This window comes from Diplotaxodon limnothrissa, linkage group LG4, assembly GCF_057381915.1.
Source record: "Diplotaxodon limnothrissa isolate DT_005_m linkage group LG4, D_limnothrissa_male_GT1.1, whole genome shotgun sequence".
Classification (NCBI taxonomy): domain Eukaryota; kingdom Metazoa; phylum Chordata; class Actinopteri; order Cichliformes; family Cichlidae; genus Diplotaxodon; species Diplotaxodon limnothrissa.
Window position 1 is genome coordinate 23,249,062 of NC_140599.1, and position 11,381 is coordinate 23,260,442.

Sequence of the window (11,381 nt, forward strand, 5' to 3'; positions counted from 1 at the left end):
ACGCTCAGCGTCACACTTACTGCTCAGCTTAGAGGAATCATTCAAACAGGTGAGTAGAACATTGAGATGCTTTAAAATGCTTCAAAGGCCAATGTGATTTTGTACATGGGTTTTAATTCAAGAAGTTTGTTTCTAATCAAACTGCTTCACTCAGTATGTGTCCTTGATAAGAGCACAGATGCCAAACCATATATTAAAGTAACAGATCAATAATTCAGATTTGAGGGATTAGAGGTTAACTCTGTTCCAAGAAATTATCAAAGTGACAAATGGAAAGAGGTCTGTTTATTTTTTCCTCGCTTGACATTGCGCACATCTTCATCTTCATCTTCGTTATGCATGGAGTGACTTTATTTAATAACAAACGGTAGCATTTCTGCGTGTTTTAGCTGTAAAGCAAAAAAACATATGAAATTATCTACAGTGACTAGAATTCTGCAAAGGACAAATCTGAAATTTTTTTAAGAAAAAATAATTTTTGGTGGGTAATTACAATATGAGTTTTCATAAAACATGATAGAAGTAATCGAAATTTCAAAATCAAATATTTAATAGCCTTTGCTTTCATGCATTATTGGATGCAGTGCAATACAATAATCAGCAAAAATCACCTCATCAGAATTTTAAAAATGCAAATCAACATCAGTACAGTGCTGTGATCCACACCTGATTAAACCCTCAGAAATGTGTTCTTTGTAAATTCTGTAATATAGAGTTCATTTTCCAGTGATTGCCCAAAGAAAAATACAATTGATTAGATGTGACATTTCCAGGGACGAGCATCTTTGCCAAAGATTACTCCTCCCGTGATTAGTCCCACCGGAGTGTTTGTGGCCTGCAGCAGAAGCACCTCAGAAACATCGCCCACTAAGGAACAGAGCTCAAGAAAGGTCTGTATTATAGCAGAACAGTTCCCTTGATGGCAAGGAACAGTCACAGCCTCTGGCTTTAATAGTTCATTACTGGAGGTAGCTCAGGTGTACTCCATTTAAAAACTCTTGCACTTTCACATTGTTCAAATCAGGCTGACTACGAGCTGCTGCAAACATTCCCGAAGCCCAGAACAAAACCTGATATTTATCAATAAAAAAAGCTGCAGAAGAAAAATCAAAAATCTTCTTGTAGGACCCAAAGACAGAGAAACTAAACTTATGGCTTATGAATGTTTTTATTCCATCAGTCCACCTTTGATAAAATTCATTTTCCAAGTTATCATTCTTCTATATTGAAATTAGCTTAAAGATGAGCTAAATGTCAGAAATGGGCTTTTAAAAGCTCCCAGAAATGACCAAATTCCCACTGACATTACTTACAATAATCTTGAACAGAATATGACCTTTTCCATTTTAATTTGGCAATCACTGCCCTTTTTATCCTTCTGTGAAAGGGTGGTGCTTTTAGAATGACTCTCTTAAGTGAGTTACATGTTCCTAGGGGGAGTCACGTTTCCCAGAGGAGAGTCCGCACAGACACAATAACATGATAACAGCCTGAGGAGAGGCTCTGACGGTGTTTGCGACATGTTTTTACTGTCTCTGGAGCTACTTTATCTCTACTTGTAAGATGAATCTCAGCAGATCAGAAGCAGGGATTCTAATTAACAGACAGGCTGTGGCTTCACAGATGTAAAAGAAACCAAAACACTTTAATAACTTCGTGGCTTCAGTGGTATCAGCTGCTGTTTTTTGTGCTTCTTACTGGTCAGAAGTAGCTCAATAATCCTTCTCGCTCCTCTCCCATCAGACTGCTGATTTTTGTGGTAGCACAAACATGGATACAAATGATTCATCACTCAGCTCAACATCCATCCTGACCCAGCTGCTTCTCAATACCACAGCATTCATAAACAGCACGGCAACATCCTTCAGTGCTATTGATGGGTGCGACAACCTGATAGAGGCCGTTCTCTTTGACCTGGCCGTTCAGTGCATCAATGTAATTTTGGGTATCCCAGCCAACTTACTCGTCATTGCTATTCTCATCCACAATCGCAAAGAGCCCTCCACTTCAGACATATTCTTGGGCTGCTTGGCCTTCATGGATGCCTACTTTGGTGCAATGACCCCCCTGAGCTTTCTTAATCTCTACCTCTGGCAGCTCAAAGAGGTGTTGTCTGCCATTAAGTTCTCCTATGGCGTGAAAGACACCAGCGGTCCGTTGTTCCTCTCCTGCATCTGCTTGGATCGCTTTGTAGCTGTACTCTTTCCAATCGCTTTTGGGCAACTTAAACACTTCAAGTACAGGTTAGGCCTCTCAGTGCTGGTGCTCTGCCTCACCTTTGCCTACTCAGCAGCCAAGATGGTGGGAGGACTCCCCAACTTTGAAAAGTTGTTCACCGGTGAGGTACTGGCAACATTTACTTGGATGGTGGTGTGTAACGCAAGCATCCTGTGGGCACTGAAGAAGTCCACCGGTGCAGGGAAAGATGCAATGCACCCCATGAAAAAGAAGGCCTTCAAGATGGTGCTCTCTATCCTGTGTATCATCGTGTTCAACTACCTGCCACTTGTTGCTCTGTTTCCATTTGAGGACTACTACTCCCCTCATGTGTTTCGCTGCTACGTGCAGCCCGCGGGTTTTGCCTTTCTGAACATCAGCAGCACAATCCAGCCCCTTGTCTACTTGTCTCGTCTAGAGAAGGTGCCTTTCCTCTCTGACGCCTGCATTAAAAAGATTACTTCCTGTTTCGACCCAGAGAAGAACCAGAATCCACAGGAGCAAAACCCACCTGCTTAGATTCACAAAATATAAAAATATAACACACATATTAAAATCTATGAAAAATAATTGTCTGCAACTGTGAGAGTCAAATCCTGAGTGTAAAGTCCTGCTTTGTTTGTTTGTTTTTTCACAGTTTACGTTTTACTTGAATGCATTTTTTTCATAATCAGTGAAAGAAATCTGTATCAAAGATTGAATCAATAATTAATCAACAAGTAGACAATGTTAAAATTATAAGCATTTTAATTTCATGTTTTCATAATGTGATGAATTTCTACGAGGAACATGTGAACTATTTGATTGTGTTTTGGCGCCACCGTGAGGACAAAATACATCAATAAACTTTATCCTTCCAGTGAATGTGTGGACCAGTGACTGTGGTGAGGTTGTGAGGACATTTAGGCTCAGAATCCCAATCAGCATCATACTGATAGCAAAAGGAGCATCTATCTGTTTCATGTGTGATGTCTTTCTCAAGGTGCATGGTGCAGGACGGGGTGTATACATTCCCCACATACCTCTCCAACATAATAATGAATGAATAAGTCAAACAGTGAGTTTTTAACAAGGGTTAGTGTTTGCCACACACCAAAAACTCAGCTGCACCACTACAGGGAAAAAACACTACATATGATTTTATGAGTCTTTGCCTACCTGCCCCTGAGCCCTTCACTGGTGAGCTATCAAAGTGTGCTGGGTTTTAATGCAAATTTTGTTGAATTTTTGTCAACAAAGGAGTTTGTTTGAAGATGATGGCGCAAAACTTGCAGTTTTTGTTCACTTGTTGTGCGACTGCACACTGCAGTGGGCTCAGGTGGTTCTCCGAGCCGACCCCGAAATAACCTATCCTGCTTTTCTGTTAAAGTTTAAGAGTGTGTTTGACAAGGGGTCGAGCGCCAAAGCGGCGGCTCATTGCCTGCTGAACTTGAAGCAGGGGCGGCAGACCATTGCCAACTACTCCATTGACTTCCAGATCCAGGCCAAAGAAACTCACTGGGGAGAGAACGTGCTGCGAGGTACCTTGTTAAATAATCTTTGTGATGAATTTAAGGACGATTTGACAATGCGGGTATTGCCCACCTCTTTGGGTGCATTGTTAACATTAGGTAAGTCCCAATTCCTAGGCCGCAGCCACCGAAGGCCGATTACATCACAGCCAGGCAACGACGGCTGGCCCAATTTAAAGGCTGCACCAAATGTGGCTAAAAAATGTCCCTGGTTTTGAAGGATGGGTCAATTGCATCCTTCCTGGCCCAGCCTACCCCCGAATTCATAGCACCGCCCAGCCAATTCCAGGTACGGTCATCCTCACTTTATTAGTTATGCTGCAATAGACATAGGCTGCCGGGGGATTCCCATGATGCATTGAGTTTTTCCTTTCCAGTCACCTTTCTCACTCACTATGTATTAACAGACCTCTCTGCATTGAATCATATCTGTTATTAACCTCTGTCTCTCTTCCACAGCATGTCTTTTATCCTGTCTTCCTTCTCTCACCCCAACCGGTCGCAGCAGATGGCCGCCCCTCCCTGAGCCTGGTTCTGCCGGAGGTTTCTTCCTGTTAAAAGGGAGTTTTTCCTTCCCACTGTTGCCAAAGTGCTTGCTCATAGGGGGTCATATGATTGTTGGGTTTTTCTCTGTATCTATGAAGCGCCTTGAGGCAACTTATGTTGTGATTTGGCGCTATATAAATAAAATTGAATTGAATTGAATCCGGAAACCATTCAGAAAACATCAGTTTTATTTGTATTTCAAGCTCCTCAAACACCGTTTGTTTTAGGTCACCACTGGTTGCAACAGCATAACCCTCATATTAATTGGAAGAAGACGTGCACGTCTGGGTGGGGGGAGTGCCACATGAACTGTCTTAAATCTGCCACTCCCCCCGCTTCCGCATTCAAATTGCCACCAGTCTCCCAACCCCTAGATCTTTCTCTATTGCCATCGGTCTATCGCGACCTGGCCAAAGTGTTTCGTAAAGATCGAGTTCGGGCATTATGCACCCCACAGGCTGAATGACTGCGCAATGGAACTGCTCCTGCACCCATCCTGGCACAACCCGACTTGCACCTCCAGTTTATCGTGGAGGTGGATGCCTGGGATTCTGGAGTCGGCGCCACCCTCTCCCAGCAACGAGATGGTAAGCTATGGCCCTGTGCCTTTTTCTCTCGCCATCTCTCTCCTACAGTGCCCAACTATGATGTGGGAGACTGGAAGTTCTTTGCAATCAAACTGGCCTTGGAGGAGTGGAGGCACTGGTTGGAGGGCATGGCTCAGCCATTTATCGTTTAGACAGACCATAAGAACCTGGCTTACTTACATGGAGCAAAATGACTCAACGCACTGCAAGCCAGATGGGCTCTTTCCTTCATCCGCTTTAACTTCTCAATTACATACATGCCAGGGTCCCGGAATGTGAAGCTGGACGCTCTGTCCCGGCAGTTTTCGACGCACAAGGAGAAACAGGATCCTGAGCCCATCCTTCCAGCAACTTGCACTATTGGAGCAATCACATGGGAGATCGAGTTGGCCGTTCGGGAGATTAAGAGCCGAACCGGATCCCGGAGGAGGGCTCGCAGGGCAATCTTTGTTCCGTCCACCGTCCACTCCCGGGTGCCACACTGGGCTCATACCGCCTGCTTCACATGCCATTTAGAAGTAAACAGAATGATTACCTTCATCCAGCGCTATTTCTGGTGACTCACCTTGTCACCAGATGCTCAGGAATATGTCTCCACCTGCTCTACATGTGCCCGAGACAAATTGGGGAATCAACCACCGACTGGCTTGCTACAACCACCAGCTCAGCCGTGGTTTAATATCATGTGGACTTCGCCATCGGCCTACCCCCGTCAGCAGGTAACAACACAATAATGACTGTTGCTGATCAGTTTTCTAAATCTGCTCACTTTGTAGCACTTCCTAAAGTCACATCAGTCCTGGAGACAGCCCAGCAGCTCACTAACCATGTGTTCGCCCTCCATGGCATCCCGGAGGATATAGTATGGGATCATGGACCTCAATTAACCTCTCAGGTATGAAAGGAACTCTGCTCACCTCTAGAAGAAAAGGTTAGTCTCTCTTCTGGTTACCACAGAGCAACGGACAAACGGAGCACGCCAGTCAGGAGCTGAAGACTATGCTTCGCTGCATCGTCGCCTCCAACCAAACCATCAGGAGCGAGCAATTGCCCGGGGTGGAGTATACCCACAACAGCTTGAAGTCTTCGGCTACAGGGCGTACTCCCTAGGGTATCAGCCCCCCCGTTCTTGGCCGTGGAAGGTGAGTACTTTGTTCCTTTGGTCCAGTTTCACCTCTGCATGTGTCGCCAGCTTTGGAGGGCCACTCAGGTGGCATTGTTACGCACCAAAGAATGCAACAAACATGCCGACTGGCATAAAACTCCCGCTCCAGAATACACCATCGGTCAGAAGGTACAGTTGTCCACACACTACGTACCTCTTCATACTGAATCTAAGAAACTCAAATCAACATTCATCAGGTTGTTTGAAATCGCAGCGCTGGTTAACCCAGTTTCTGTTTGCCTTAATCTCTCTCATAATATGAAAATACACAACGTCTTTCATGTGTCCCAAATAAAGTCATGCCTCTCCAATCCATTGTGCTGAAAAGAAGGGTATGAGTGGATTACCTTGCTTTTCCCCCCCATAGCCCCAGACCAGTTCCCAAGTCACTGTAGGAATAGATCTATATTATATATTATATTATATATATTTTTCCCTGACCAGAACTCTGTCTGCATGTGAATCCATCTGTTAGCCATGACAAGATGTCCCCACAAGGATATGAAAACACAACTCTGTGTGTGTGTGTGTGTGTGTGTGTGTGTGTGTGTGTGTGTGTGTGTGTGTGTGTGTGTGTGTGTGTGTGTGTGTGTGTGTGTGTGTGTATAAAATGCTGATATCTCACATGCATAGCATCCAAAGCACATTTGCTATTTGATTTTAATTATGTTAATTATCACAGTGTGTTGCATGCTGTTGATGGTGCTGTGATTAGGTTTTCTGCACAATATCAGTAGCAACTTTTCTAATAATTTTGCTTTTGGCAGACATATGCTAAGGCCTGATTCTGACTAATACCAAAGACTGAAGCTCGCCATCATAGGATTGTGTTTACTTTGTAAATGTATAAATGTGAAACTGATGGTCACATCTGGAGGAAGAAAGATTTATGTAATAGATGAAGGTGGAAAGGATAGATTGTCAAACAGGTACAATGATCCTCTGCTGTCCCCCTAGTCAAAAAAGAAGTAATGCAAATAAATCCCACCCCTTTTTTTCTCTCTCTGTCTCCCTCACTTCTGGATCATTGTGGGTTTTCCTTCTTGTCTTCACATGGAAACAGAACACTGTGTTCTACTTTAACCGCTCTGTGAAACATTCGGTCCCAGTACGTCCTGACTCATAACTCTCACACACACAGGCTTTATGCACCTGTCACATCTTTTTTCACCTTCACTTGTAACTGATGAGCACTCCATTGGGAATCTAAAATAGCTGTTTTCTTCAGCTACATGAGTGAGACACTGATGCATTAAAACCCAGCAAACACAATTTAGATCTGCTCTCGACTGCTGATGTTTTCCTGCACTTGTGTTCAGTGATTGAGGACAGCATTCATCGCTCCCAGTGAACAGAGAGCATCATCAGACTGGTCCCGTGATGTTCCCTGTCAAAGAAATTGACACTGGCAAGCTTATCTATAACCTCTGGCACAGTTCAGAGATTTCTTGCTTGTGTAAAAATATCAGCACAATACAGAAACTCTTCATCACAACAGTCTCTCTACTGAAGAGTCAGCCCCTCATGATGTCAGACAGAACCTCCCCTGGTTGGCGTCAAATACACGACACTTCAGAGAACTTATAAATGAACACCTGTAACACGCTCAGCGTCACACTTACTGCTCAGCTTAGAGAAATCATTCAAACAGGTGAGTAGAACATTGAGATGCTTTAAAATGATTTTGTACTTGGGTTTTATTTCAAGAAGTTTGTTTCTAATCAAACTGTTTCACTCAGTATTTGTCCTTGATAAGAGCACAGATGCCAAACCATATATTAAAGTAACAGATCAATAATTCAGATTTGAGGGATTAGAGGTTAACTCTGTTCCAAGAAATTATCAAAGTGACAAATGGAAAGAGGTCTGTTTATTTTTTCCTCGCTTGACATTGCGCACATCTTCATCTTCATCTTCGTTATGCATGGAGTGACTTTATTTAATAAAAAATGGTAGCATCTCTGCGTGCTTTAGCTGTAAAAGGTGTTTTCTATTTAAAAACAAACATATGAACATATCTACAGTGACAAGAATGCTGCAAAGAACAAATCTGAAATTAAATTTAAAAAACATGTGATTTTTGGTGGGTAATTACAATATGAGTTTTCATAAAACATGACAGAAGTGTTCCAAATTTCAAAATCAAATATTTAATAGCCTTTGCTTTCATGCATTATTGGATGCAGTGCAATACAATAATCAGCAAAAATCACCTCATCAGAATTTTAAAAATGCAAATCAACATCAGTACAGTGCTGTGATCCACACCTGATTAAACCCTCAGAAATGTGTTCTTTGTAAATTCTGTAATATAGACTTCATTTTCCAGTGATTGCCCAAAGAAATATACAATTGATTAGATGTGACATTTCCAGGGACGAGCATCTTTGCCAAAGATTACTCCTCCCGTGATTAGTCCCACCGGAGTGTTTGTGGCCTGCAGCAGAAGCACCTCAGAAACATCGCCCACTAAGGAACAGAGCTCAAGAAAGATCTGTATTATAGCAGAACAGTTCCCTTGATGGCAAGAAACAGTCACAGCCTCTGGCTTTAATAGTTCATTACTGGAGGTAGCTCAGGTGTACTCCATTTAAAAACTCTTGCACTTTCACATTGTTCAAATCAAGCTGACTACGAGCTGCTGCAAACATTCCCGAAGCCCAGAACAAAACCTGATATTTATCAATAAAAGCTGCAGAAGAAAAATCAAAAATCTTCTTTTAGGACCCAAAGACGGAGAACCTAAGCTTGTGGCTTATGAATGTTTTTATTCCATCAGTCCACCTTTGATAAAATTCATTTTCCAAGTTATCATCCTTCTTTTTTGAAATTAGCTTAAAGATGAGCTAAATGTCAGAAATGGGCTTTTAAAAGCTCCCAGAAATGACCAAATTCCCACTGACATTACTTACATTAATCTTGAACAGAATATGACCTTTTCCATTTTAATTTGGCAATCACTGCCCTTTTTATCCTTCTGTGAAAGGGTGGTGCTTTTAGAATGACTCTCTTAAGTGAGTTACATGTTCCTAGGGGGAGTCACGTTTCCCAGAGGAGAGTCCGCACAGACACAATAACATGATAACAGCCTGAGGAGAGGCTCTGACGGTGTTTGTGACATGTTTTTACTGTCTGGGAATGGTCTCTGGAGCTACTTTATCTCTACTTGTAAGATAAATCTCAGCAGGGATTCTAATTAACAGACAGGCTGTGGCTTCACTAATTTAAAAGAAATTGAAACACTTTAATTGCATGGCTTCAGTGGTATCAGCTGCTGTTTTCTACGACTGGTCAGAAGTAGCTCAATAATCCTTCTCGCTCCTCTCCCATCAGACTGCTGATTTTTGTGGTAGCACAAACATGGACACAAATGATTCATCACTCAGCTCAACATCCATCCTGACCCAGCTGCCTCTCAATACCACAGCATTCATAAACAGCACGGTAAAATCCTTCAGTGTGTTTGATGGGTGCGAAAACCTGATAGAGGCCATTCTCTTTGACCTGGCCATGCAGTGCATCAATGTAATTGTGGGTATCCCGGCCAACTTACTCGTCATTGCTATTCTCATCCACAATCGCAAAGAGCCCTCCACTTCAGACATATTCTTGGGCTGCTTGGCCTTCATGGATGCCTACTTTGGTGCAATGACCCCCCTGAGCTTTCTTAATCTCTACCTCTGGCAGCTCAAAGAGGTGTGGTCTGCCCTTAAGTTCTCCTTTGGCGTGAAAGATACCAGCGGTCCGTTGTTCCTCTCCTGCATCTGCTTGGATCGCTTTGTAGCTGTACTCTTTCCAATCGCTTTTGGGCAACTTAAACACTTCAAGTACAGGTTAGGCCTCTCAGTGCTGGTGCTCTGCCTCACCTTTGCCTACTCAGCAGCCAAGATGGTGGGAGGACTCCCCAACTTTGAAAAGCTGTTCACCGGTGAGGTAGTGGCAACATTTACTTGGATGATGGTGTGTAACGCAAGCATCCTGTGGGCACTGAAGAAGTCCACCGGTGCAGGGAAAGATGCAATGCACCCCATGAAAAAGAAGGCCTTCAAGATGGTGCTCTCTATCCTGTGTATCATCGTGTTCAACTACCTGCCACTTGTTGCTCTGTTTCCATTTGAGGACTACTACTCCCCTCATGTGTTTCGCTGCTACGTGCAGCCCGCGGGTTTTGCCTTTCTGAACATCAGCAGCACAATCCAGCCCCTTGTCTACTTGTCTCGTCTAGAGAAGGTGCCTTTCCTCTCTGACGCCTGCATTAAAAAGATTACTTCCTGTTTCAACCCAGAGAAGAACCAGAATCCACAGGAGCAAAACCCACCTGCTTAGATTCACAAAATATAAAAATATAACACACATATTAAAATCTATGAAAAATAATTGTCTGCAACTGTGAGAGTCAAATCCTGAGTGTAAAGTCCTGCTTTGTTTGTTTGTTTTTTCACAGTTTACGTTTTACTTGAATGCATTTTTTTCATAATTAGTGAAAGAAATCTGTATCAAAGATTGAATCAATAATTAATCAACAAGTAGACAATGTTAAAATTATAAGCATTTTAATTTCATGTTTTCATAATGTGATGAATTTCTACGAGGAACATGTGAACTATTTGATTGTGTTTTGGCGCCACCGTGAGGACAAAGTACATCAATAAACTTTATCCTTCCAGTGAATGTGTGGACCAGTGACTGTGGTGAGGTTGTGAGGACATTTAGGCTCAGAATCCCAATCAGCATCATACTGATAGCAAAAGGAGCATCTATCTGTTTCATGTGTGATGTCTTTCTCAAGGTGCATGGTGCAGGACGGGGTGTATACATTCCCCACATACCTCTCCAACATAATAATGAATGAATAAGTCAAACAGTGAGTTTTTAACAAGGGTTAGTGTTTGCCACACACCAAAAACTCAGCTGCACCACTACAGGGAAAAAACACTACATATGATTTTATTCAATGTAGTTAAATGTGTTTTATACAGATCTATATTTGCTTTCCTACTGAGTGAACATTCATGCCATGCTCAAATGTATAAAGCAGACATGGCATACAAACCAATTGAAAAAGCCATCTTAACAACTAAATCTGTCTTCCAACACCTCTATAACCTATAATTAAGACCTGCTATATCATCCTCTTTAAATCCCAACATAAAGCGTGATTGTAAAGTTTACAGTTCATCATTTTAAAAGGGTTTTTATAACAAGGAGCTAATGGGGTCTCTGGAAAGTTATTATTCCACACTACTTACCCCTGTAAAGTTATTAGTTACTCTCATACTTGTGGTTTTGAACTAAATCAATTAACCAAAATATATTATGTTTGTACATTAGATAAAGATAGGGTAGAAATTTCCA

The 11,381-nt window shown here is 42.4% G+C and overlaps 2 protein-coding genes across 2 annotated transcripts; both read left to right on the plus strand.

The window, feature by feature from the left end:
* Positions 1–812: 812 nt before the first annotated feature.
* LOC146633834 (G protein-coupled receptor 183-like) lies at positions 813–2,736 on the plus strand. The gene is made up of 2 exons (XM_085352566.1): positions 813–890; positions 1,744–2,736. Exon 2 carries the CDS (start codon positions 1,771–1,773, stop codon positions 2,734–2,736), a length of 966 nt encoding a protein of 321 aa, XP_085208692.1. The 5' UTR covers positions 813–890; positions 1,744–1,770.
* A 5,704-nt stretch (positions 2,737–8,440) lies between these two features.
* Positions 8,441–10,352, plus strand: LOC146633835 (G protein-coupled receptor 183-like). Its single transcript, XM_085352567.1, has 2 exons — positions 8,441–8,530; positions 9,360–10,352. The coding sequence occupies exon 2, from the start codon at positions 9,387–9,389 to the stop codon at positions 10,350–10,352; it is 966 nt and encodes a 321-aa protein (XP_085208693.1). The 5' UTR covers positions 8,441–8,530; positions 9,360–9,386.
* The last annotated feature ends 1,029 nt before the right edge of the window (positions 10,353–11,381 follow it).

Bases quoted from the DNA above. Each gene is read 5' to 3' on its own strand.
- LOC146633834 (XM_085352566.1), top strand. From the start codon at position 1,771: ATGGATACAAATGATTCATCACTCAGCTCAACATCCATCCTGACCCAG.
- LOC146633835 (XM_085352567.1), top strand. From the start codon at position 9,387: ATGGACACAAATGATTCATCACTCAGCTCAACATCCATCCTGACCCAG.